This window comes from Trichechus manatus, unplaced genomic scaffold, assembly GCF_000243295.1.
Source record: "Trichechus manatus latirostris isolate Lorelei unplaced genomic scaffold, TriManLat1.0 scaffold00057, whole genome shotgun sequence".
NCBI lineage: Eukaryota > Metazoa > Chordata > Mammalia > Sirenia > Trichechidae > Trichechus > Trichechus manatus.
The window spans coordinates 3,511,551-3,539,442 of record NW_004443993.1 but is presented as its reverse complement, the minus strand read 5'-3'; the positions used below and the strand labels follow the sequence as shown (position 1 = coordinate 3,539,442).

At 40.7% G+C, this 27,892-nt stretch overlaps 1 protein-coding gene across 3 annotated transcripts; it reads left to right on the top strand.

Moving 5' to 3' along the window:
• Positions 1–4,356: 4,356 nt before the first annotated feature.
• On the top strand, positions 4,357–25,896 carry ZNF317 (zinc finger protein 317). 3 transcript variants are annotated; one of them, XR_002824453.1, is made up of 9 exons: positions 4,357–4,509; positions 19,069–19,166; positions 19,894–20,017; positions 20,602–20,741; positions 21,254–21,380; positions 21,824–21,919; positions 22,592–22,674; positions 23,194–24,803; positions 25,736–25,896. XR_002824453.1 is itself a non-coding variant. In XM_023733220.1 (8 exons), the coding sequence occupies exons 3-8, from the start codon at positions 19,987–19,989 to the stop codon at positions 24,511–24,513; spliced, it is 1,797 nt and encodes a 598-aa protein (XP_023588988.1). In that variant the 5' UTR covers positions 4,357–4,509; positions 19,069–19,166; positions 19,894–19,986; the 3' UTR covers positions 24,514–25,430. The 3 variants fall into 3 exon arrangements, 2 of the variants coding, with proteins under 2 accessions (XP_023588988.1, XP_004378431.2); XM_023733220.1 differs by lacking the exon at positions 25,736–25,896 and having other exon boundaries at positions 23,194–25,430; XM_004378374.2 differs by lacking the exons at positions 19,069–19,166; positions 25,736–25,896 and having other exon boundaries at positions 23,194–25,430.
• Positions 25,897–27,892: the final 1,996 nt, after the last annotated feature.

Sequence of the window (27,892 nt, the reverse complement as noted above, 5' to 3'; positions counted from 1 at the left end):
ACGGGTTATAGTTTAAGACCACCAACATTACTTTAAATAATTTTCTGCTTTTGAATCCCAAGTGCTCTTGCAATTTTTCTAGGAAAATCACATGTACCGCATAAGAAAAAAAAACAAACTGGTATTCTAAATACATTTTTCTTTATACATTTCTTGTGTATGTGTGTGTGCACATGTGTAAAATGAGAATTCAAAACTGTGGAATTTTTTTTTCTTTCTTTTGTTACCAAAATTCAGGCACAGAAAATAAGTCACGGCAATCCTCTTCAACCTACCCACAATATGGGGTGAATTATGGAGATTTGGAGACGGACGTATAGAATTCAAGGAACTCATTCTTGTTTTTGGATAAAAGGTGACAGGGCAGAATAGTTGGTTGTTGTCTGGACAGAATAGTATGCTTTTTATTTTGTTTCTGCTGTTGATTTGTGACTTAGGAGACCCCATGTATAACAGAGTAGAACTTCTCCATATGGTTTTCTTGGCTGTAATCCTTACAGATCGCCAGGCCTGTTTCTTCTGCCAGTGGGTAGGTTCAAATCAATAACATTTTGGTTACCAGCCAAGTGCAAACTGTACCACTCAGGGACGTTAGGGTAGAATAGTTCGTATCTCAGAAGCAGATGAATTTATATGACAGTCCACATAATATGTAAATGTTATACAGAAAAATTACAGGCAGTCTCCAAGTTATGAACATCCAATTTACAGACAACTCACACTTGCTCTTTAATGTTATGTAAATTTGCCCTCATTTTGAAACAATTGAACCAACCCCTACTCACAATAAATTCTTCATCACAATCACCTTCACTTGCTGCATGAGTAGCTTTTATATCATCAAAAAACTTGGAACTGTTCTTTGCACTAAAGTAAGGCTAAATAAGAACCATATGCACCGGTTCCAACTTACCTACAAATTCGATTTATAAAGCACACTTTGGAAATGATCTCGTTTGTAATCCAGGGACTGCCTGTACTATGATAGACCCTGGAGAACAAATGTGTCCCTATTGCTCTAGAATGTCTTCCTAACTTAACATTGTTGAATAATAGTAGCACACTTGGGTGCTACTAGTAGAGTTGCAATAGAAATTGTTAAAAAAAATTAGCCTTAAAATTGCAGTGAAAATTGTTAACAACCCAATATGATTAAGGATAAAGTTTTCTTAAATATATATCTATATATAAATTCTTTTATATATATATATAAATATATATATATTTAAGTCAAATCAACAATATCGCCTGGGAACTTGTTAGAAACACAAATTATCAGACCCCGGCCCAGATTAACTGAATCAGAAACTAGGGGTGGGGCCAAGGAGCCAGGTTTTAACAGCCCTCCAGGTGACTGGTGCACAGCCACACTAAAGATTGAGAAGAGAAGCACTAGCTTAAAATGTAGGAGTCGGTAGTAGTTTGTGATTAGCTGCCAGCCTAAAGATGGGTGGTTTGAAGCCACCAAGCTGATCTGTGGAAGACAGGCATGGTGAAAAGCTTTCATAAAGAGTACAGCAAAGTAAACCTTATGAACTGATCTCCTCTGTAACACTTACGGTCGCCATGAGTGAGAATCGAACTGATGGCAACAGTCAAAATTAGATTTGTTTGTTTTTTGGCTTAAAATGCAGTGGCAAACTACAAACCTGAGCCAAATTCCACTAGAGAGCTACATTTTTTTTTTTTTTTTGCATTTAAAAGGGTTGTTTTAAAAACAAAAACAAAAACACAAGAAGAATATGCAACAGAGATAGCATGTAGCCTGCAAAGATTAAAATATTTACTATCTGAATATTTACTATCTGGCTCATTACATAAAAAGTTTGTTCCCTGCCCTTTCCTGGTTCTCAGCTAAAAATCTAAGGCCCTTCCCACCCTGAATTTTTATAATTGACTAAAATTAGACAAATTTTATATAAAAAATTCTATGGAAACAGTGGTGGTTCAGTGGTAGAATTTTTGCTTTCCATGCAGGAGACCCAGGTTGATTCTTGCACAGCCACACGACCCATCTGTCAGAGGAGGCTTGCATGTTGCTATGATGCTGAATAAGTTTCAGCAGAGCTTCCAGACTAAGATAAACTAGGAAGAATGGCCTGACAATCTGCTTCCCAAAATCAGCCATTGGAAACCTTATAGAGCAGAGTTCTCCTCTGACATACATGGAGTCATCATGAGTCAGAAATGACTTGACAGCAACTGGTTATTGGTGCACTTTGTAGCATTTTTTATGATTTGTGCATAGGTTTGTTCACGCACTTTAGAAAATGATTTATGCATGTAATTCCACCATAGAGAGAAATGAAGTTCTGATACAAGCTCTGACATGGTTTGTCGTTGTTAGGTGCTGTTGAGCTGGTTCCCACTCATAGCGACTCTATATACAATAGAATAAAACACTGCTCAGTCCTACACCATCCTCACAATCGTAGCTGTTTTTGAGCTCATTGTTGCACCCAGTGTCAATCCATCTCGTCGAGGGTCTTCCTCTTTTTGGATGACCCTACACCTTACCAAGCATAATGTCCTTCTCCAGGGACTGGTTCCTCCTGATAACATGTCCAAAGTATGCGAGATGAAGTCTCGCCATTCTCCCTTCCAAGGAGCACTCTGGCTATACTTCTTCCAAGACAGACTTGTTCATTCTTCCGGCAGTCCATGGTTTATTCAATGTTCTTTGCCAACACCATAATTCAAAGGCATCAGTTCTTCTATGGTCTTCCTTATTCATTGTCCAGCTTTTGTATGCATATGAGGCAATTGAAAATATCATGGCTTTGCATCAGGAGCACCTTAGCCCTCAAAGTGACATATTTGCTTTTCAACACTTTAAAAGGTCTGTTTCAACAGATTTGTCCAATGCAATACATCATTTGATTTCTTGATTGTTACTTGCATGGGCGTTGATTGTGGATCCAAGTAAAATGAAATCCGTACCAATTTCAATCTTTTCTCCGTTTATCATGATGTTGCTTATTGGTCCAGTTGTGAGGATTTTTGTTTATGTTGAGGTGTAATCCATACTGAAGGCTGTAGTCTTTGATCTGCATTAGTAAGTGCTTCAAGTCCTAATTGCTTTCAGCAAGCAAAGTTTTGTCATCTGCATATCACAGGTTGTTAATGAGCCTTCCTCTAATTCTGATGCTGGGTTCTTTTTCATATAATCCAGCTTCTCCGACATATGTACTTGCAGGGGCCAAAAATGTGTTGGACTCTCCAGTTGGACCATTAGTCTTGCCCGCTGAGGGCCCAGAGTTCTCCAGTCTACCCATTTTCTTGGGGCAGGGCACAAGAAGCATGCCCACTAAGGGCATGCCTGGCCCTGAACTTCCATCCTGCTAGGTGCCAGGGAGGGCAGGTCTGACCATTGTACCGCCACCAGGAGACCTGATCTCTTGTTGTCCCAGCTCCATTTGTTCTCCTGAGGAGAAGATCAGATACCTGCGTTCCCCATTGAGCCTTGCAACAGCCCTTGGAGGTGGCTCATTTACATAGAAGAAACCGAGGCTTATCCGAAATTTGCTGGAGGTGTCCTCCATGGCATAGCGGGAGTAGAACTCAGCGGGGAGGCCAGCAAGAACTTCCTCATATTCATCTTCTCCAGGTAAAGTCCCTCATGCCCTCGGAACTGGACCTCCTAACTTTCAGGCTCAGCTATTTCAAGAGGACCACAACATGTTAACTCCGATTTTCCCAGGTTCCGCGAAGATCTTTCTTGACTCAGGAGCAAGAAAAACATTTCTGGAAACCGTATCAGGTTCTGGGTAGAAATGACAGAGTTCGCTGAAGGATCATATGTGGAGGAGTGGAAGGGGAGACAAAAGGGCCAAGGGTTGTCACCAAGGTTTAAACTGGACAAGTAGACAAATGGGGTGGCTATTTTTTGAGATTGAGAAGGTGGAGTCTGAAGTTTGATTTGCGGAGTTTTAAAAGGTCTATAAAATATCTTAGAGAAGAATGTCTCATATGCAGCCTGGACTTCAGTGTAAACGTGTGGGCTAGCATGGATGGAAATTTTAGAGTCCTTAGTGTATAGTAGTACTTAAAGCTTGAGACGGAATCCACTTGATGGTTTTTTTTTTTCTTTTAGAGAGAGAAGGTTTATAGGAGGAGAAGAAGCCTGAGGACTCAGCTCAGGGCACTTGAGCAATTAGAAGTTGGGGAAACGTTCTGGCTCAGCAGACGCCACCTGGGCATGGCCGCGAAGCAGGTCCTATCGTGAGAACTGCATTTCCAAGAATCCTCTCCATCCCGTGATTCCGGGTCAGAGGCGGCCAATGAAATCCCGCGAGATATAGAAGGCGGAAGTGAAGCGGAAGCCATTAGTCTAGGGAGGCAGTAGCCGCGAGACACATGGGCAAGGGAGTGTGGTTCGCGACAGCTTCGTTGGCGCTGGTGGGGACTCCTCCTCATCCCTGCAGTAAACAGGGATCTTCCGTACGAACTTCTCGGCCTTTCGGCGGCGGGTTCTGGGACCTCCGCTTCCCCGGTCCTGCCCCCAGTCGCGTAAGCCCCGCTTGACTCGCTTAACCCCTCACCTCCCGCGTTCCTGAGGACGCGAGAGGCCCCCGAGGCAGGGAGGAGTAAGGCTGACCGGGCAGCCGGCAGCCAGGCGAGGGGTGTGTTTTAGACGCTGCGATCAGCAGTATGAAAAGCTGCTGATGCGAGAACGCAAATTCGACCACTGCTTTTAGCGACGTGTGAGGCTCTGGTGACCTGGTCAGAAAGCTGAGTCCTTTGGGTTGGAAGCATGAAAAGCCTGGCCAAAGTTAGTTCAGGAGATAATGAGAGGTCAGGAATTAGAGACCGCAAGGATAAACCACCCTTTTGCTTTGTGGTCAATTTTATCTAACGTTAAAAAGGCATACTGGTATTTTTGTTAGCATTTGCCCGGAATGTCTTTTATTTAACTTAACTTTTCAGTGCACTTCTTTTGTTACTGATTTTATTTATTTTAGTGACTTTTGTGTAAATAGCCTATAACTAGATTTTAAAAAGTCAATATTCTGTTAGACTTGAGAGTTAATCCATTAATATCGTGATTACTAATATTTTGCATTGGCTGTTACCATCTTATTTTGTGCTTTCCATTCTTCCTGTTCACATTTTTTAAATTGGGAAATGAAGGGGGGCGGGGAACTTGGTATGAACATGTGTATATACAATTAAAAGGCCAACAATAAAGCAAATTCAGAAACAAGGTCAAGAGATTATTAAATCCCAGAAACCTGTGTACTCCTTCCAATCTGCATGCTCCTCTTTCCTCATGATTTCCTTGTGGATTTCGGCGCTTATATATGTTCTCCCAAAAATATATTTCTTGCTTTTAGTAATTATTTGTGAATAGAATCATACTTGTAATATTTTCAGAGACATCCTTATTTGTTCACGTACCTTTTAATTTATCCACGTTAGTACACTTACACACAGTGAAAACTCGTGTACCACAACTTACTTGTCCATTCCGCTATAGATGGATATTTAGCGTGTTAACGCCTTTTTCTCTTAGTGAACAAGGCTACCATAAACTTTTTTGTACAGTGTCATGGTGCCCATGTGTAAGAGTTGGCCCAGGATTGGCATTCTGTGTCATGGAGGCTGCATAGTTAACATCCTTAAGTAACGTCAAAATATTTTTCTTTTGGGTGTGTGAGTGCATGAATGGGTGTATTCTTTATGTACATCAACAGTTTTAACTACTTTGTCGGTTTTTTTTTTTTTTTAATTTTAGTTTTGGTTTCCACATTTAAGTGCTTAATCCACCTCCAGTTGCTTTTTGTGCATGGTATTGATAAGGATTCAAGTTCATCTTTGTTTTTCCTAAGTGTAATGCCATCTGTAATAAATTACATTTCCATGTATTCGAAGGCATTCTTTTACCTTGGTTAATTTGCTGATCCCTGCAACAATACAGGAGTACAAAAGCTTACTAATTTCAGTAATTTCGTAATATAGAGATTTCTAAATATCTTGTGGATGATTATGTACATCTAGCCATTCTTTTTCAGGAGGAGCATGACCATTCCTTAGCCTTTTGTTCTTTCATATAAATTTTTTTTAGTCAGTTTATGAAGTTCTGCATACTGGAATTTTGTTTTCAGATTGTGTTTAATCAGTATATGACTTTTGGGAATATTGGCGGTTTTTTCCATTGAGCCATGCAATTCCTAATCAAATTATATCTCCATTTATCTGCATCTTCTATAATGCCTTTCAATAAAGTTTTATAAGTACCTGCAAAAAGGATTTAAGTTTTATTGTTTGATTTATTCCTAGGCATTTTGTTCTGCTGCTATGTAAATGGTATTATCTCAGAAGTAGTATTATGTCTCTTTCTAACTGCTTTGTATATTGAGTTTGGGTCCAGATAACTGGCTGAAGTCTATAATTAATTATTTTAATTTTTGTGGTTTTCTTCATAGACAATTTTATCATCTGTATAAATTAACTAAATGTTTATGTTTTCCCTTTGCATCATACACATTTTCTATCCTTTCAGGACTGGCAGGGACTTCCTGTATCATTGATTAGAGTTTGGATTAGAAACTTTAGGCAGTCCTGTTTTCTTTCTGATCCTAAACAGAATTAACTTTTATGTTTGTTGGAGGCCCCAACCCTTTTGGGTTAAAATATATATTACAAAAAGTCTGACATTTTCATTTTTTAGGTGTACAATCCAGTGACATTAATTAAATTCACCATGTTGTGCTACCATCACCACTATCCATTTCCAAAAATTTGCATCACCCCAAACACCTTTTCTTTCTTTTTTTTTTTTTTTTAAAGATAGTCTTTTAGGTTAAGGAAGCTCCCTTCTCTCTTTATGGGAATTTTTCTCATGTGTAGATATAGACTTAAAAAAAAATTAGTGTGGCAAAATATATGTCTGTGGAGTCCCTGGATGGTACAAACCGTTAGTATTGCTAACTGAAAGATTGGAGGTTCATGTCTACCCAGAGCCCTTGGAAGAAAGGCCGGGTGATCCACTTCTGAAAATCAGTCCTTGAAAAAACGGTGGAATATAGTTCTACTCTGACACACATGGGGTCACCATGAGTCAGAATGGACTCCAGGGCAAATGGATGAAAATAAGTATATACATATGTATATATATAAAACCAAAACCCTTTTGCCGTGGAGTCAATTCCAACTCATAAGGACCCTACAGGACAGGGTAGAACTGCCCCATAGGTTTTCCAAGGAGCGACTGGTGGATCTGAACTGCTGGCCTTTTGGTTAGCAGGCATAGCTATTAACCATTGCACCACCACGTCTCTCTCTCCCCCTCTCTCTCCTCCCTCTCTCTCTCCCCTCCCTCTCTCTCCCCCCTCCCTCTCTCCCTCTCTCTCTCTCTCCCCCTCCCCCTTTCCCTCTCTCCCTCTCTCTCTATATAAACCAAGAAATTTTCATTTTAACCATTGTTATATGCACATTTCAGTGGCATTAATTGCATTCATCATGCTATGCAACCATCATCACCGTCTAGTTCCAAAAGTTTTTCATCACCCCAAACAGAAACTCAGTATCCCTAACCCCTGTTAAACACTTACAAACTTTTGTTTCTGCATTTGTCTATTCTAGATTATATGTAGGCTTTTTAGCGTCTACTTTCATATCAGTTTATTGATATATTTCAAGTACCTTTTACGGTGTCTGGCCTGTGATATGCTCTCAGTACTGTTTGTGCATTGAATGAGTGAAACAATATGATTTTCTTAATTATCTGCTAGGGTGGTGAATTAAACCAATTGATTTTCTAATGTTAAAATAAATTTGCATTGGTGAGTAACTAACTTGGACATGGTATATGCTCCATTGTCATTTTGGGTTCAGTTTGCTAATATCTTGTTTGGTGTTTTTGGATCTGTGCATGAAATTTGCTTGTAATTTTCCTTTTCTGAGGAATTGCAATGTAGTATTTTCATTATATTTCAGTTTTGAATATTATCGGATATTAGGGCCGCTTTGACATGTGAGTTATTTAGAATTTTTTCTTTTAATTTCCATTCCTGTGATATTTTTCTGGTTTTCTTTTGGTCGTCGATTACTAACTTCATTGCTCTGCGGTCCAAGATTGATGTCATTTTCTGAGAGGTGCCTATGGCCCCATGTGTGGTTGAATTTTTAAAGTTAGGAAATGCTGTTTCAGTTCAGCTAATTAATGTTATTCAGTCTGCTATATAGTTACTGAATTGCCTGCTTGAACTGTATTAGGGAGAATGCTGGTGGTGGCCTCCTCCATTTTTCCTTGAAATTCTGTTCTTTTGTTTTACATTGTATCATTCTGAGGCTATGTCACAATGTATATACATCTTTCTCTTGAATTATACCTGTTGTCATTATGTAATACCTCATTTTTTTCTACTAAGCTTTTTTGCTTTAATCCATTCCGTCTGATACTAATATGGTTGAACTAGCTTTCTTCTTTCTTTTTTTATAAGTGTTTGCCGTGTGTATCTTCTTTTTATTTCTAACTTTACTATAGCCTTAAGTTTTTAATATCTCTTGTAAACAGCATATAACTAGATAATTTTCTCCTTATATTACCTCCGTATTTTTTATTGTGGTAAAAATATGCATAACAAAATATTTGCCAATCTAATAGTTTTAAATTTTAACATGTATAATTCAGTCGTGTTGATTACAATCTTCATGTGCCACCATTGTCACTATCCTTTTCCAACTTATTCCACCACCATTAACATAACTTCAGTGCCCCCTAAACAGTAACTCCCCCTTCCCTCTCCCTGTACCCCTGATAACCAGTAATGAACTTTGCTTTCTATATATTTGCACATCTCATGTAAGTGGTATCATAGTATTTGCCCTTTTGTGACTGACTTAACGTATAACTGGGTTATTTTTAATTCATTGTGACAATATTTATATTTGAATTGAAGAATTTAGTCCATGAACATCTTATAAATATTTTTGTGTCTAATTTCTTTTGTTTTCCTAGCTTCTTTTTAAAAAATATTATTGTGTGCAACTCAGTGACATAAAATTGTGCAGCCATCATGACTATTTCCAAAAGTTTTTCATTAATCCAAACAGAAACTTAGCGCCCCTTAAGGAGTAGCTCCCCCACCCCTTGGTAACCACTAATAAACTTTTGTTTCTATGCATTTTCCTATTCTAGATATTTCATATAAGTGGAGTTATAAAATATTTGTCCTTTTGTGTCTGATTTATTTCACTCAGTGTAATGTTTTCAAGGTTCATCCATGTGTAGCATGTCATACCATGTATCAGACCTTTATTCCTCATTATGGCTGGATAGTATTCTATTGTATGTGAATACCATGTTTTATTTATTCATTCATCTGTTGATTTCTGCCTTTTGACTATTGTGAATAATGCTGCAATGAACATTGGTGTGCTACTTGAGTCCATGCTTTCAATTCTTTTGAGATGCTCTAGCTTCTTTTGATTTGAATGTTTTTCTCATTTCACTTTGTTCCCTACACATTTAAAATTTGTTATTTTAGTGGTTATCCTGAATAAGTAGATAAGAATTATCCATGCTTATGCTGCCAAAAGAATGAACAAATCTGCCTTGGAAGAAGTACAGCCAGAATGCTCCTTAGAAGTGAGGATGGCAAGACTTCCCGTCGTCTCACTTACTTTGGACATGTTATTAAGAGAGACCAGTCTCTGGAGAAGGACATCATACTTGGTTAAGTAAAGGGTCAGTGAAAAAGAGGAAGACCCTCAATGAGATGGATTGACACAGTGGCTGCAACAGTGGGCTCAAACATAGCAATGATTGTGAGGATGGCACAGGACCAGACAGCGTTTTGTTCTGGTGTACGTAGTGTTGCTATGAGTCGGAACTGACTCGACAGCACCTAAAAACAACATTCATTAAGCTTGGATTCTGGTATGTTATCACTCCTGATTTTCATGTTTTTCTATCACATATCTTTTTAAACCTCAGAAGAGATTATTTTATGCAGTTATTTTTTTGTTTCGTTATACCCACACGTTTGCCACTATGTGTGTTTTACTTTGCTTCTTACACTCTGAATTTTCTTCTGAGTTTACTTCTTTCTCCCTTTATTATGTCCTTTAGAATTTATTTTGTCTGTGGGTGGAAAGGCCCCAAAATCATTGACCATTTCTCGTATTTTGGGGTGATTGTAGGATTATATGTGGACAGTCATTCGAGAACCATAAAGATAGTCTGCTGTCTTCTGGCTTCCATTGTTGCTGGTGAGAAGTCAGCTGTCAATCTAATGTTCATTTCTTTAAAGTTGTTCTTAAAGTGTGATTTCCAGATCAGCAGCATTAGCATCATCTGGGAACTTGTTAAAAGTGTACATTCTTAGACCCACCCCAGATCTACTGAATCAGAGGTTCTGGGGATGGAGCCCAGCAATGTAAGGTTTTTTGTTTGCTTGTTTTGTTTATTTTTGGAGAGAATTGTTTGTGATGTGTGTTTTAAAAAACCTCAGGAAGCTTAGGGGCTGTGAGTTTATATTAATGGGGGAGGAACAATTCAGAAAAGGGGGATAAGAATGGTTGTACAACTTGAATGTAATCGATGTCTCTGAATTCTACATGTAGAAATTGTTGAATTGGTGTAAGTTCTGTCTATATTTTCAACAACAGCAAAAATAAATAAATGATTATTTAAAAAAAAAAAAAATCCTCCAGGAGATTCTTCTGCAAGTTAGAGAACCATTGCTTTAAATGTCTTTTTTTCTTTGACTGTTCTTAAGATATTGCCTTCACCATCTAAGTGTGGATTTCTTTTTATTTATCTTCAATCTGTATGTTTTCTCTCTGAAATGAAAAATTTAAAACCACTGTATTTTGCAGTAATTGCCTGTGCCCCTTCTTCCTTTTGGAATTCCATTTTGAAATGATACAGTCCTTCTCCCTCTGCTTCCCATGGCTCTTAACTCTCTTTCATACTTTTCATCTGTTTTTCTGTGCTGTACTCATGTTTATCTTCTAGAACAGTGGTTTTCAAACGTCAGCCTTCATAAAAGTCACATGTAGAGCTTGTTAGAACATGCATTTATCAGCCCACCTCAAAGATTCCCATTTAAATGGACTAGGAGGAGATCTGAGCATCAGAACTAGTCTGAGCTTCCCAGGTGATGTTGATGTAGCTAGTCTGTGGACACTGGGTTTTGCTCTTAGGAAACAAATTCTCTTTTTAGCTATGTGTAATTTGCTGCTAAAACTATTCATTTAGTTGTTTTTTTTTTTAATTTTTTCCATTTTATTTCAACAATCATAGTTTTCCTTTTAGAATTATAGCTTTTTAATCTGTTCAGTATTGATGTATTGCTATGCCATCAGTGGTTTAAAAATATGTCTGTTTATCTATGTTGCAGTTTAAGTAGTTTTGAGTGGAAGGTTTAATCAGGTTGCACGTTGAAAACAGGAGTCTTACCCTGCCCATTTAGCCCCCGGGACATTTCATCTAGTTGGTTGAAAGCTTAAACATAGTAGGGAGTATATAGAAATACTGGTTTACTGTTATAACACTTTTCTGGAATATCTGAGTTCTCTCAACTTTGTTACTTTGTCCATGTTTACTTGAATAACACTGGTAAAAATAGTTCTAGCAAGGGTAGAAATATCAGTAAAAGTAACAAAAGAATCATTCTCTTGATAGCATTTACAGATTTGCAGACTTTGGCTATTCAGAGACAATGGCATAAGATTGAATATGGGGATAAAATTAAATATTGAATGAATTATGGCCACAAAAGAGAATCATATGAGAACAGTTTTAAAGGGTAAAATTTGTTATGAACAAAACAAAACAAAAAATTGAGGGAGGAGTCAAATCTTGTATAATTGTGAGGAACAGGGCTGGGATCTAGGGTGAGCTAAGTACTCTCACATGCCAGCCCTTTACTTGGCCAACACGGAGAGTGTCTGTTGAAATTTGCACTCTAGAAACTTGCTTGCCTCATCCTAGTCCAGTCCTTGATGAGGGAAAAAGTGATTCCAATGAAAATGAGGTAAGATTTGTGGAAATTGAAAAGTGGAACTGTTTTCAGGGTGGGCAGGGATTTTTGACTTCTGATATTTTGTTCACTGTTGCATCTCCAGTGTCTGGAGCAGTGCCTGACATAACAGGAAAACAAACATTGAATGAATAGGTAATGAATGAATTGACCTAGATTTACCTGCACACTGAGAAGGCCTACCCTAGGACTAGGGACTTTAGGAGACTCACAAGGGAGGTGTCTGTGGATTTTGGCAGTCTGGGATCCTCTCAGAAGGTTCTGTGAAATTGATGGTAACCCAGGTGTTGGGACACAGCCCATAACTGTGCCTTGGCCCCACCACCCTCCACAACCCTAATGTGGGGAAAGGGGCATGGATGGTTTGAACTTAGAAAACACCCAAATCACTTTCAGGCCTGGGAGTCTTCAGAGTTTTGAGGTAATGCAAACCAGAGGCAGAGCAGAGGTTCTGGGCATTTCCTCATCTGAGTGACTACACCACTTTCAGAGTTTGTCAGTGCTGGATGAGGGTCTCAAAGAATTGGTGACCCTAAGTGCAGATGAGCAGAAATACTTCAGTGTCTAAATGGCCGTGGCTAGATGCAGAGCAGGAGGATCTAGAACAGTTGCAGGACCTATTAACCCAAGAACCTGGATGTCAGCACACTATGGGTATGGGTAGGGGACACTTCAGAGGGTGAACATGTGTGAGATGGAGGCTAAGAGGGACCAGAAGAACCCTGATCCTTAGGGGTCAAGCAGATGAAGAAAGATTACCAGCGGAATCTTTGGGAAAAAAAAAAACAACAAAACAACCAGAGATGTAGGAGGACAACCTAAAAGAGCAGAGGTAATCCCTGGAGGAGGGGGAGAGAGGTTAGTAGTGCTCTCAGAGTCATATGTTATGGAGGTCAAGCAAGACAAGATCAGGAAGAAGCTCTTTGGTGATTTGATGTCAAGGAGGTCACTTGTAGGTGACACTGACCCCTTGAGAGGTGACACACGTGGCTCTGGAGTCAGGTCAGTGGGGTTCACAGTCCCTGTCTGTGACCTTGGCCAAATGATCTATCCCCTTGGTGCCTCATTTTCCTCAGGATAGTGCTTACCTCCTGGGGTGGTAGTCAGGATTAAATGAGAGTGACCCTATAAAGCAATCAGGAGAATGCATTGTATGTCATAAGCACTCCCTCTATTGTTGGTATTATTATTTGTATTATTGGTATTAGTAGTAGCAAGAAGAGTTCAGAGAATGGAGGGAGGTTGGAGTTGGGCAGAAGCCTGTTGAGCATTGAGGATTGAGTGGGAGGTGAGGGTGGACACATCGTGCTTCACTGACTTTGAGCCCTTGTCAACTTCTGTAGCCTCAGAAGTAGTCTGATGCTAGAATCTCAATTGGGGTAAAAGTATGATGGTATCTAGAAATGAATGAGAGTGATGATCGTTATTTTTGTATTTTTTCACACTGCATAAGAGGAAAAGGAAAAGAACTAATATTTTGGGGGTGTATACTGCATCAGCTGGACAGAGAATGGGCACTGTAATCTGATTCTGTTTTACCCTCACTGTTCTCACTCAGGTAATATTGATCAAATAAATGCCACTTCCCACCAGTCCCATTCCCACCCTCCCAAACCTCCATGAGTGAATGAGCTCAGGCTTTGCAGTTAAAGAAACTGGAGTCCCGTGCCCACCCCTGCCATTTGCTTTGTGACTTTCCAACAAGTTTCTTAAATCCTCTGAGCCCACTTCCACATCTCTTTGATGGTGCTAATAATGCCTATCTCTTAGGTGTGCTGTGGGAAGTAAGGGAGACCCCACGCAGAAAGTGCCTAACACGCTGCCAGGCCTGTGGGTCCAACCAACAGCAGTGCTGGTTACTGGCTGTGTAAAACTGACAGGAATACTATCATTACTATTACTTCACCCATAGTTCTATAAGTTGTCCTCCAGAGTGCTTTTAAGTTTTCTGATTTACTTGCAAATTATTACATTTGATTTTTCATATTTCTAGGAAATAGGGCTGATGTTTGGTAGTTGTTAGGTGCCATAAGGTCGATTTTGACTCAGGGACCCTGTGTACACACCAGTCCTGTGCCATCCTCACAATCATTGTTATGCTTGAGCCCTTTGTTGCAGCCGTTGTGTCAATCCATCTCATTGAGGGTATTCCTCTTTTTCACTGACCTTCTACTTTACCAAGCAGGATGTCCTTCTCCAGGGACTAATCCCTCCTGATAACATGTCCCAGTATGTGAGATGTAGTCTCGCTGTCCTTGCTTCTAAGGAGCATTCTGGTTGTGCTTCTTCCAAGACGGATTTGTTTGTTCTTTTGGAATATGGTATATTCATTATTCTTTGCCAACACCACAACTCAAAGGCCTCAATTCTTCAGTCTTCCTTATTTGTTGTCCAGCTTTTGAATGCATATGAGGTGATTGAAAACACCATGGCTTGGGTCAGGTGCACCTTAGTCTTCAAGGTGACATCTTTGCTTTTCAACACTTCGTAGAGGTCTTTTGCAGCAGATTTGCCCAATGCAGTGCATCGTTTGATTTCTTGACTGCTGCTTCTCTGGGTGTTGATTGTGGATCCAAGTAAAAAGAAATCCTTGACAACTTTAATCTTTTCTCTGTTTATCGTGATGTTGCTTATTGGTCCAGTTGTGAAGATTTTTTTTTTTTGTTGAGGTGTAATCCATACTGAAGGCTGTAGTCTTGGATCTTCATCAGTAAGTGCTTCAAGTCCTCTTCACTTCTAGCAAGCAAGGTTGTGTCATCTGCATAATGCAGGTTGTTAATGAGTTTTCCTCCAATCCTGATGCTACTTTCTTCTTGTAGTCCAGCTTCTTGGATTATTTGCTCAGCATGCAGATTGAATAGGTATGAAAGGTTACAGCCTGGACGTACACCTTTCCTGACTTAAAACCACACAGTATCCCCTTGTTGTGTTTGAACGACTGCCTGTTGATGTATGTACAGGTTCCTCATGAGCATAATTAAGTGTTCTGGAATTCCTATTCTTCTGAGTGTTATCCGTAATTTGTTATGATCCACACAATGTGATGCCTTTGCATAGTCAATAAAACACAGGTAAATAAAGGTATTCTCTGCTTTCAGCCATGATCCATCTGACATCAACAGTGATATCCCTGGCTCCACATCCTCTTCTGAATCTGGCCTGAATTTCTGGAAGTTACTTGTCGATATACTGCTGCAGCTACTTTGGAATGATATTCAGCAAAATTTTACTTATGATATTAATGATATTCAATAATTTCCACATTTTGGTTGGATCACCTTTCTTGGGAATAGGCATAAATATGGATCCCTTCCAATCAGTTGGCTGGGTAGCTAGCTGTCTTCCAAACATTTTGACATAGCCAAGTGAGCACATCTGGGGCTGCATCGCTTTGTTGAAACATCTCAATTGGTATTCCATCAATTCCTGGAGCCTTGTTTTTCCCCAACGCCTTCAGTGCAGCTTGGACTTCTTCCTTCAGTACTATGGGTTATTCATAACGTTTTCACTGGCTAATTCTTTTCAAAAGTAGACTGCTGGGTCCTTCTTAGCCTGTCAGTCTGGAAGCTCAGCTGAAACCTAGTCTGTCGTGGGTGACCCTGCTGGTATTTGAATACCAGTGGCATAGCATCAGCATCACAGCAACACACAAGCCCTCACAAGACTGACAGACACGTGGGGGATGTTTGGTAACTGTTTAACTGAAGCGTAAGGAAGTTGTTTGCTCCTCATTTTTAAGTAATCTGTAAAATTGTGGGTTCTGTTTCTAAGCATGTATTTTTGTATCCCTTGTCTTAACCTAACCACATAACCAGTTCTCAGATCAAAAGCCCTCTTGAGTTCCTTGTCAGTCACTATTCTCTACCCCTGTCGTGTCCATAGTAACCACTAACCTGACTCCTAACAACGTAGATTAGTTTTGCCAGTTTTTGTATTTTATGTAAATGAATTCAGTATGTACACGTTTGTGTCTGGGTTCCTCAACATTGTGTGAGATTCAGTGATATTGTTACATGGCAGTAGTGGAAAGTTAATTGTCATTATTGTGTAGTATTCCTTTGTGTGGATAAGTAACACCGGGTTTATCCCTTCTACTCTTGATGGACATTTGGGTAGTTTTCGTTTTGGACTAAGTAGTGCTATTGTGATCATTCTCTTATACAGGCAGTCCCTGGGTTACCAACCTCTGACATACAACCCGTAGTTACGAACCCATTCCCATAAAGCCGATTATATTAAAAATTCGAGATATGTACTGTGGTTCATAATAACAAATGGGCACTACTTTGCGACATGCATTCAAAATTATTATTACTGTATCATGTTAAAGATGTTTTTGTGTATCTGGAAGTGTTTCTTTAAAGTTTTTATGCATAGAAAGGTATACTGTATACTGAGACATACATTTGACTAATGTTAGATAGGAACTATACCTAACTGTTCCGACTTATGTACAAATTCGATTTAAAGACAGCCTTAGGAATGGAACTTGTTTGTAATCCTGGGACTGCCTATATATCTTCTGGTGTAAATATGTAAACAAACTGTTGGGTATATGTTTAAGAGTGAAATTACTGGATCATAGGCTAAGTGTATGTTCAGCTTTAGTAGATCTTGCCAAACAGTTTTCTAAAGTGGTGGACACCAGAGGTACATGAGAGTTACACTATAGGCATTACTTCACCCATAGTTCTGTAAGTTGTCCTCCAGAGTGCTTTTTTCTAATTTACTTACAAATTACTACATTTGATTTTTCATATTTCTAAGAAATAGGGCTGAGATATATGAGAGTTACACTATAGGCATCCTCACCAACACTTGGTACCATATTTTCATTTTACCTCTTTTGGTGGGTGTATAGTGGTATGACATTGTGGTTTAATTTTACATTTCCCCAGTAACTAGTGAAATTCATCACCGTTGCTATGTTTTTTGGCCATTTGGTCATTAGTTTTTATGATGTGCCTATCCATATTCTTTTCCCATTTTTCTATTGAGTTGTCTGTCTTTTTTGTTTGAGTTCTTACATATTTTTGATATGAGTTATGATGGCTTGACTTTTCATCCTCTTAAGGTAGTCCAGCTTAACATTTTTCTTTTTATGATTAGTGCTTAGTGTCCTGCCTATAAAATCTTTGCCTACCCCAGTGTCATGAAGATTGATCTCCAATTGATTTTTTCTAAAAGCTTTATTGTTTTTACCTTTCACGATTAGATCTACAGAACATGTGGAATCGGTTTTTGGATATTTTGTGTTTAGGGATCAAGTTTGTCTTCCCTATATGGTTATCTAGTTCTCTAGCATCATTTCTTGAAAATACATCTTCCCCCACCGTGAACTCTGTCATCTGTGTTACGATTCAGGTAACTGTACAAATGAGTCGATTTGTGGAGTCTCTGTTGCAGTGGTTGGTTTGTCTTGCATCACTCAGAGCTTCATAACAGATCTTAATAATTCAGATAGTACAAGCCTAGTTTATCCTCATTATTGCCTTTACTATGATTGGACCTTGCCTTTTTCACACGTATTTCAGAGTTAGCTTGCTGATTTCTTTAAAAAATGTTATTTTGATCTACTTTCTATGGTTTAATTTTTCTTGTTCCAGATTTTATATAAGGAACCCCAGTGGTGAAATGGTTAAGCGCTTGGCTGCAAACCTAAAGGTTGGCAGTTCAAACCTACCCAGCAGCTCTGTGAGAGAAAGACCTGGCAATCTGCTCCCATAAAGATTACAGGCTAGGAGACCCTACGGGGTAGTTCTGTTCTCTCACATTGGGTCAGTATGAGTTGAAATTGACTTCATGGCACCTAACAGCAACAGATTTTATATAAATGGAGGACTACCGGTGCTGTTTGTTGTGGCTGGAAACTCTAGAGAAGGAACAGGTTTGTGTGGGATGTTTAGTGGTGGCTGTTAGCAGGCAGTGGAAATATGTCTGGAGTTCAGATGTGGGGTTAATACTGGAGCATGGGTGTTAGGAGATGGTTGTTAGGTGCCGTCGAGCCTGTTCCATCTCATAGGGACCTTATGTACAACAGAATGAAACACTACCTGGTCCTATGCCATCCTCACAATCGTTGTTATGCTCGAGCCCATTGTTGCAGCCACTGTATCAGTCTGTTTCGTTGAGGATCTTCCTCTTTAGCTGATCCTGTACTTTACCAAGCATGATGTCTTTCTCCAGGAGCTGATCCCACCTAATAATACGTCCAAAGTGTGTGACGTAGTCTCGCCATCCTTGCTTCTAAGGCACATTCTGGCTGTACTTCTTCCAAGATAGATTTGTTCATTCTTTTAGCAGTCCATGGTGTATTCAGTATTCTTTGCCAACACCACAATTCAAAGGCATCAGTTCTTCTTACGTCTTCCTTATTCATCGTCTAGCTTTCGTGTGCATATGAGGTGATTGAAAACACCATGGCTTGCTTGGGTCAGGCACACCTTAGACTTTAAGGTGACATCTTTGCTTTTTAACAGTTTAAGGTCTTTTGCAGCAGATTTGCCCAGTGCAATGTGCCATTTGATTTCTTGCCCGCTGCTTCCATGGATGTTGATTGTTAGGAGATAGAGATGGGAATTAAAGTTAGAGAAATGGCCGTGGTTGCCTTGGCAGGACATAAAGAGTATGAAACACTTCCCAATTATTTAGGTCTTAGATTTCTCTCAGCAGTGTTTTATAGTTTGTATCGTCAAGGTCTTGCACAGCTTTCATTTGGTTTATTCCTAGGTACTTGATATATTTTATGCGATCATGAACGGAATTGTTTTAAAGTTTCATTTTCCTGTTCTTTGCTAAAGTGCCTTTTAAAGTCATGATTACTGTGAAGTGAAATGCAAGATTATTTGCTGGAAGTAGGACATTGCTAAGAATGTTTGAGGTTTAGAAAAACCCTAGCAAGATTTTGACATTGTCTTAGGGCGATTGGATTGCCCAGTATGCTTTTCCTTAGTGTAGATGCCCCTTCGAGGTCAGTGACTTTGAGTTTCTCAAGGTACCAAGTGACCAACTGATCTTCCCAAGTATCTTCAGGGAACAGGTTGGAATCATCCAGGACTTGTTTTGTTTTGTTTAACAGGGGTGATAATAGGCAGAGGGACAAAGGAATTTGGCCGAATAACTTGTTGAAGATCGTGATGAATCTGAGCTGGATAAGTGGAGCAATGAGAAGAGGAGGTGGGTGTTGGGAAGTGAGATGGTAGAAGCATGGGTAGCCTGGGATCCTCTCCAGTGGGAGAGTTAATGTGAAAAGAAGGCTATGAAGAAGGTTTTTCCAGAGAGCAGATTTCTGAATCATTATCTGGGAGGTAAAGCAGATTCCAGTGATGACAAAGTCTGTGCTGTGGCAAAGGGCATGTATGGCTGTTGTAGAGTGTAGGGGGCAGAGGGCATTGGAGATGGGACCCTCCTCATGGATACTAGGGGCATCCTAAATGATGGCAGGGATTAAGAACAGAAGTCTGGACTAAAATTTTTAATGAGTGAGGGAGTTCAACATAATTGTCAAATCACTTAGGAAGAGTGAATCCTGAATCTTAGTTGAGGTAAGCCAGGGACCCCCACCACTCCGCTTGGAGGTTTTTTTGTAGGTAGAATGAAGGTCCCAGATAGATAACTTGCTGCTCAAAAGAGGAAATACTGAAAAACATAAAGCTAAGACTTGTCCTCAGTATGCAGATAGATGGAAAGCCTTTGACTAGCTCTGTTACTCTTTTAGGAGCCATGGTGACACAATGGTTAAGAGCTGGGCTGCTAACCAAAAGGTTGGCCGTTCAAATCCACCAGCTTCCTCCTTGGAAACCCTGTGGAGCAGTTCTGCTTTGTCCTGTAGGGTCTCTATGAGTCGGAATTGACTAATGGTAACGGATTTTTTTGGTTACTCTTTCTTTCACTTTAACTACAGATGCCTGCTTGGAGAGGACTGAGAGTAAGAAGAGGAGCTTCCTGAATCTCCCACTTCCTGGATCTTGGGCAGATTTCTTGGCATTTTCACAGGATGGCAGCTCCAGATCTGTCTTCCACATTTGGTATGTTCTTGAGTCAGTACATGCCCTCAGAAATTGAGCTTATGTGACCCCTGTTGCACAGAGGAGTCACTGAGCTAAAGGGGACATGCAGCCGTAGGGAGCGCTGCCTAGGAAGGTTTGGTGAACTGGAGAGAGGTAGGAGCAAAGCCACGGGGCCCCCGGGTGATTTGTGTTCCATTTGGGGTCTTTGTGGATTTGGGAAAAGGAAGGGAGTATGTGTGCTTGGTATGTGAGGAAGGGTGGGCAAACGGTGAGTCACTTGACATTATCTCATTTATTACTTTAAATAAGCATGAGCAAAGTAACAGTTCTGCCTCTCAGAACTTCAATTTCTTCACCCATAAATTGTGACTATATATCACTTCTTCATCGCCCTATTTTCTGTCCTTGAGTGGCGCAGGGCTGCTCTGACGTCTTACAAAACATTCCGCACGTGTCTCTGTGAGTATATGTTTATATGTGTACATTTGTGTGTGTGTTTGGGGGTGTGGATGCTCATGGTTAGTGTGGGGCAATTTCCTGATTTGTGAGTGTTGCGATGTTGGGCAGGCTTTGGTTCTCATGGATCCTCTCTTCTCCTCTAGCCGTGTCTACCCTGGACCCTGCTTTTCTCCAGGATTCAGAAATTCCTCTTTCTTCGGAAGACCATTCCTGTCCCCAGAGTGTGGACCTGTTTCCTTGCAATGACCTGGAGCCTCAAATGCCCACCAGGGCTCGGTCCCAGGTACACCAAGATCTCAGGGCTCTTGATGGTAGGCGAGGCACTGCCCTAGAAGGCCCCAACTACTGCATGCTGAGGACTTCTTTCAGTTCTTCATCCAGGTTGAATGACGCCTCATCAGGGTACAAGTGAAAGAGCCAAGGAATGTTGTGAGGCTGTTCTGGAGTCGGGAACATTAGAGGAAATGATATATGTACCAGGTGCTTGCAGAAAGCTCAGGCCCATGCTCAACCCTGGAGATGGAGCTAGAAGCTCTTAGACCAGGCTAGAAGTGGAGAGAGAGATTTGGTCTTGTGTCAGAGGTGCATCTGAAGCAATGAGACAGGACGAGATCACCTCATGGGGAAGGGAAGACTCTGAGGACTGACTTCTGGAGTAAAAACTGAGACCCTAGAACCCTGTCTGAAAATCCTGCGTATTGAGTTTCTCATGCCCAGTCTTCAGCCTCAGCTATATTTCCTGTGAACATCGAAAGGCTGCCTTCTCACTGACCCAGAATGTGTGTGATGTTTTAGGAGTCGGTGACTTTCCAGGATGTTGCTGTGGACTTTACTGAGAAGGAGTGGCCCTTGCTGGATTCTTCTCAGAGGAAGCTGTACAAAGACGTGATGCTGGAGAACTATAGCAACCTCACTTCAGTGGGTAAGGCTGGCATCATTTCTTCATTTATCCGTTCACAAATTCAGTGGTTTCTTATAGCACTTGCTGTGACCCAGGACCTTTTTAGGATTGGAAACACAGTTGTGAACAAGCAGGACTGGTCCCTGCCCTCATGGTGTCTCGCCATGAATATTGAGTCCTGTCCATTGCATGGACTTTGGAGGTTGTCACTTGTGTGTCTGAACTTGAATGGGGGTTTCTGAGATAAGAAACCCCATTCATTTGAAGGGCTAAATGTGTGGACATTTGTGTTTTGTTTTTTATGAAAGACCTTTACTGTGTTGTTTTAGAAATTTGGCACCACCATTTTGCTGCGCCTAAATCAGACTTGTCCATCTTCACTAAACGTGTGTTGACTTCAGTGTAATGGAAGTGGTTGTTCTCTGCAAAGTCCTCCCTCAACACGTGTCTTTCCCTGTGAGTAGGATATCAGCTTGGCAAGCCCAGCCTCATCTCCCACTTGGAGCAAGAAGAGTTGCTGAGGACGGAAGAGAGGGGATCTCACCAAGGCACCTGTCCAGGTGAGCACCAGTCAAATGGGCGTGTGCGTTTGAGTATCAGCTCTATGCCGTGATTGTGGTGATGTACGTGGCGAGGAAATAACAACCAGGAAATTAGAAACTGCCTTTTACTCTTTCACTGCCCATGCCTTCTCTCACAAGTACTCTGGTCTAAGTACCCCTCATCGTTTAAATTCGATGTTTTTATCCCATTCTTTCATGGTTGACATTTCTGATCATACTGTCTTTTAATATCAGTGCCAATCTTTGAAGAATTATTTCTTACTGAATTGCGTTAAATTTCTGCCCCTATCATTACATAGTGGTTCAATGCTTGGCTGCTAACCCAAAGGTCTACAGTTCAATGAGAGAAAAGACCTGGTGATCTGCTTCTGTAAAGATCTCACTTCTGCTCTGTCCTGTAGGGTCTCTATGAGTTGGAATCACCTTTACGGCAATGCGTATCATTACACATATGTCTCACACAGCCAAATTCTTAACAGTTCATTTTTGCTTGTGTGTGTGTGTGTGTGCGCGTGCGATTGCGAGCGTGCGCGCGTGCATGTACCCCTTTCACATTACTTTTCCATGTTTAGGGTTAATATTTTAAAAAAAAAAAAATCCACCTATTTTTCACCATCATCCCAGTGTTTTCTTTTTCTAGCAAGTTAATATTTTTCCATTTTGTTTCAGATTGGGAGATTCCATCTAAAACAAAATGGTCAATTCTTCTGGAAGATATTTTTGGGAAGGAACTGTCCAATGGTGTGACAGCGGTAAGAATTTCTTGGGATAATACCTGATCTTCCGCATTAGGAGAAAACTGGGGCTGCTTTAAGTTAGAAAACAGCTCAAGAGCCAGGCGAGTCACTTGAGGCAAATGACATATCCCAGGAGGAAGCATTGTCTCAGAGACAATATTATCAGCTCAGGGGAATATCTTAAACCTAGCCCCATACTTCTTCACTTAGAGCTCCAAGTAAATAGCTCCATAACCGTGTCTCAGATATTGAGCGATAGGCTCAATTCAGTTTTGAACGATTACCAAATGCTATACGTAATAAGCCTTGTAAACATAACGTGTAATGGAGCCGTATGGCATAGCATTCACCTGTCCTAACTGATAGAGCACAAATGGAACAGGAAGAGAACATTTGCACTGCAAATGATAACATCTTTAGTCATAATGATGTGCTTTGTTCCTATTCGTATTGGTTTATATGGGGGAGAATTCCTGGAAATGTAATTAGTATAGGAAATGCTTTACTCAGCACTTTTATCTCTTTAATCAACAGGAAAGAACTGGGCTTGGTGAGAAACCCACTGAATATGCTCACTTTTTTGATGTCTTCAGTGTGGGGGCTCATCTTACTCAGCAAATGGGAAGTCGCAATGGGAAGAGGCCCTATCACCTCCGTGACTATGGGGCAGCCTTCAAAGATGGCTCACATCTCACCCAAAACATGGGCATTTATGGTGGGAGAAACATGTATGAATGCCATCAGTGCCAAAAAGCCTTCACCACAAGGTCTTCCCTCACACGCCACAGGAGGATACACACCGGGGAGAAGCCCTATGAATGCAGTGCCTGTGGGAAAGCCTTCAATGATCCTTCAGCTCTTCGGAGTCATGTGCGAACTCACACCAAAGAGAAGCCCTTTGAGTGCAGTCAGTGTGGAAATGCATTCCGCACCCTGTCTGCCCTGAAGATACATATGCGAATTCATACCGGGGAGAGGCCTTATGAGTGTGACCAGTGTGGGAAGGCCTATGGCAGGAGCTGCCACCTCACTGCACACAAGAGGACACACACTGGAGAGAGGCCTTATGAATGTCATGACTGTGGGAAAGCTTTCCAGCACCCTTCACACCTTAAAGAACATGTCCGGAATCATACTGGGGAGAAACCCTATGAGTGTACACAGTGTGGCAAAGCCTTCCGCTGGAAATCTAACTTTAACTTGCACAAGAAAAACCACATGGTAGTGAAAACATATGAATGTAAAGAGTGTGGGAAAGTCTTTGGTGATGTCATATCACGGAGGAAACATATGCGAATTCATATTGTCAAGAAACCTGTTATCTGTAGCAAGTGTGGAAAAGCCTTCAGAAACCAGTCGATCCTTAAGACACACATGAATTCTCACACTGGGGAGAAGCCGTATGGGTGCGATCTATGTGGGAAAGCATTCAGTGCAAGCTCAAACCTCACTGCGCACAGGAAAATACATACCCAAGAGAGGCGCTATGAATGCACCGCCTGTGGGAAGGTCTTCAGTGATTATTTATCACGAAGGAGGCATATGAGCATTCATCTTGTAAAGAAACGCGTTGAATGCAGGCAGTGTGGAAAAGCCTTCAGAAACCAGTCCACCCTTAACACGCACATGAGAACTCACACAGGAGAGAAACCATATGAGTGTGATCATTGTGGGAAAGCCTTCAGCATTGGTTCTAACCTTAACGTGCACCGGAGAATACACACTGGAGAGAAGCCGTACGAATGCCTTGCCTGCGGGAAAGCCTTCAGTGACCATTCATCCCTGAGGAGTCATGTGAAAACGCACCGGGGAGAGAAGCTCTTTGTGTCATCGGCGTGGAAGAGGCTCCAGTGAACATACTTTCTTTAAGAGAAACATGAGAGTTCAGGCTGGAAAGAAACCTTGTAGATACAAGGGAGGCGGGAAAGCCTTTATGGTCTCTCACTTTACTGGACAAAAAAGAATACATGTAACTTGGGAGAAACCCAATTTGTGTAATAACTGGGAAGATGTGTTGTTTGTCACTACTTAGGAGACCTGTGAGAACTCATGCTGGGGAGAAAATGTGTATCTGTGGTGTGGAGAAGCCTTCAGTGTACATGCAGCTCTTATCAAAATGACGTATGGAGAGAAACCCTTGCTTGGTATTTAACGTGGAAATATTTTTAGCACCACCTCTCACTTTTTGGATATAAGAGTACACACACTAGGGAGAATCTCTGTAAATGCAATGACTGGGAAGCCTTTCCTGGTCTCACTGTATTCCTCATGACAGAAATCACACTGAAGAGAAAAACCTATATATATATATATATATATATATATATATATACACACACACACACACACACACACACAAAGGACTGTGAGAAGGTCTACAGCAGGGGCCAGTAAACTGGCCCATAGCCTGTTTTTATATGGCCTACAAACTAGGAATATTTTTTTATTATTTTTAAAGAAGAAGAATGTGACCAAGACCATATGTGGCCCACAAAGCCTGAAATACTTGCTGTCTGGCCTTTACAGAAAAACTTTGCCAATCCTTGGTCTACAACAGTGCTTCTCAACAGGGGCCGATTTTGTAGTCCAGGAGACATTGGGTAATGTCTGGAGACATTTTTGGTTCTTACAGCTAGCGGGGAGGTACTACTAATACCTAGTGGGAAGACCTGAGGATGCTGTTAAAAGTCCCACAATGCACAGGAAAGAGTCCTTGGGTGGTACAAACGGTTAAGTGCTCAACTACTAACCAAAAAGTTGCTGGTTCAGACCCACCTAGAGGCGCCTTGGAAGTCAGGCTTGGTGATCTGCTTCTGAAAGGTCACAGCCTTGAAAACCCTTTGAAGTAGTTCTGCTCTGCACACATGGGGTCTCGTTGAGTTGGAATCCACGGCAACTAACAAAACAACGCACAGGAGCCCCCCCCACAGCAGAGAATCATCCTCCCTAAAGTGTCAGTATTGTTGAGGTGGAGAAACTCTGGTCTACAGTAATCCCTCAGTTTTTATAAAATGTGAGTACTAACTTGAGATGCTTTTAAAACTTTTAAATATAATTATTGTGATTCCTCTTTCAGGAAACGTGAAAACTCACTGCAGATAATTCGTGTGGACGTAGAGTGGAGATGCGTTCAGCCACGGAGCCTCAGTTCTTGTGCAGATGAAAATTCATACTGGGAGAGAATGAATTTTCCAGTGAATGAGATCACCTTTGTTAGTCTTTTATCATGAAAATGGATCCCCCAGCTCATTAATTTCCAGTCTTTTTGTTTCAGTTTTTATGTTCCTCTAAACCTTGAGCCTAATCACACAAGGTTTGTATATGGTATTTTTATTATATATACAGACTTCGTTCTTGATGTATCTTATTTCCTTTTGGATAACTTATCTAACCAATAGGATATTCAGAAGTATGTTATGTACTGTGTAATATGTGGGTATTTTTAGTACCTGTTGTTGTTATTATGTGCTATCGAGTTGGTGCCGACTCATAGCAATGCTGTGTACGACCAAACAAAATACTGCCAGGCCCTGCGCCATGCTCAAATTCGTTGTTATGCTTGAGCCCATTGTTGGAGCCACTGTGTCGATCCATCTAGTTGAGGGTCTTCCTCTTTTTCATTGACTCTCTACTTTACCCAGCATGATGTCCTCCAGGGACTGGTCCCTCCTAATAACATGTCCAAAGTATGTGAGTCAGAGTCTCGCCATCGTTGCTTCTAAGGAATGTTCTGGTTGTACTTCTTCCAAGACAGATTTTTTCATTCTTTTGGCAGTCCATGGTATAGTCAATATTTTTCACCAACACCACAATGCAAAGGCATCAATTCTTTTTTGGTCTTTATTCATTGTCCAGCTTTTGCATGCATACGAGGCAATTGAAAGTACCACGGCTTGGGTACCTTAGTCCCAAAGTGATGTCTTTGCTTTTTAATACTTTAAAGAGGTCTTTTGCAGCAGATTTGCCCAAGGCAATATGTCGTTTGATTTATTGATTGCTGCTTCCGTGGGTATTGATTGTGCATCCAAGTTAAATGAAATCCTTGACAACTTCAGTATTTTCTCCGTTTAACATGGTGTTGCTTATTGGTCTAGTTGTGAGGATTTTTATTTTCTGGTGCAATCCATATTGAAGTCTTTGATCTTTATCAGTAAGTGCTTCAGGTCCTCTTCACTTTCAGCAAGCAAGGTTAAGTCATGTATATATCGCAGGTTGTTAATGAGTCTTCTTCCAATCCTGATTGTTTGATCAAAAACATTGTGATCAGAGCATGATATTTATTACATTACGTGGACTCTCTGGTATGTTTGTGGCTTCCTGTTTGGCCAACAGTTGCATATACTTTCTAGTTGCTTCCCCCAGTATCCACTCTCATCTTCTTCCATATCAAGACAATTTGGTGTTTGTCAGGTTAATAAAGTGTGCTTTTTTTTTTTAAATTTCCATCATAGCATCCATGTGCCCCAACCAGGCCATTTGCAAGCAGAAGTCACTGTGTGGGCTTCTGGAGAGTTTTTGAAAAAGGGTCAGTCTTACTTGGATTCTTCTCTATACTTTTTTTTTTTTTCCTTTCGGTCTTCCCCCTACTCCCAACCCTGAAAAGAGATCCAGTACCTAGTGTTAAAGGATCTTTCTTGTGAACATGAGGATGAACACTACTGGATAAGGAGGACACTGCAGAAAAGTCACAATGATCATCACCTCCCCAGTGGCTTCTTTGGGTGTCTGCAATAGCCCTGGACTTGTTATTTACCAACTTCCTGTTACATGGGAAAAAATAAACTGATTATTGGTTTCAGCTGCTATGAAGATGTCATTATTTTTCTATTTAGTTTATTTATTTGGGGGGTGTTCTGCTCTGCCCACCTAGATGCTGTCCCTAACCCATATACTTGGTCGTTGGTCAGTTTTTATAACTGCTCCATGTGTGAATATAAACTGCATATACTTTAATTGTTCGATAAATCCATTGCCATCCGGTTGATTCTGACTCATAGCCACCCTATAGGACAGAGTAGAACTGCCCCTAAGGTTTCGAAAGCTGTGATCTTTACAGAAGCAGATTGCCACATCTTTCTCCCGAAGAGCACCTGGTGGGTTCAAACAGCTGACCTTTCGGTTAGCAGCTGAGCACTTAACCACTGTACCACCAAGGGTCCTTAATTGTCGGATAGGGATTTTTTTTTTAAATTCTTTAGACCAAGGTTTTAAATTGTACTTCAAATCTTTAGTG

Bases quoted from the DNA above. Each gene is read 5' to 3' on its own strand.
- ZNF317 (XM_004378374.2), top strand. From the start codon at position 19,987: ATGGCAGCTCCAGATCTGTCTTCCACATTTG. The intron at 20,742-21,253 runs GTACACCAAGAT...GTGATGTTTTAG, and splicing joins CCACCAGGGCTCGGTCCCAG to GAGTCGGTGACTTTCCAGGA. The intron at 21,920-22,591 runs GTGAGCACCAGT...ATTTTGTTTCAG, and splicing joins TCACCAAGGCACCTGTCCAG to ATTGGGAGATTCCATCTAAA.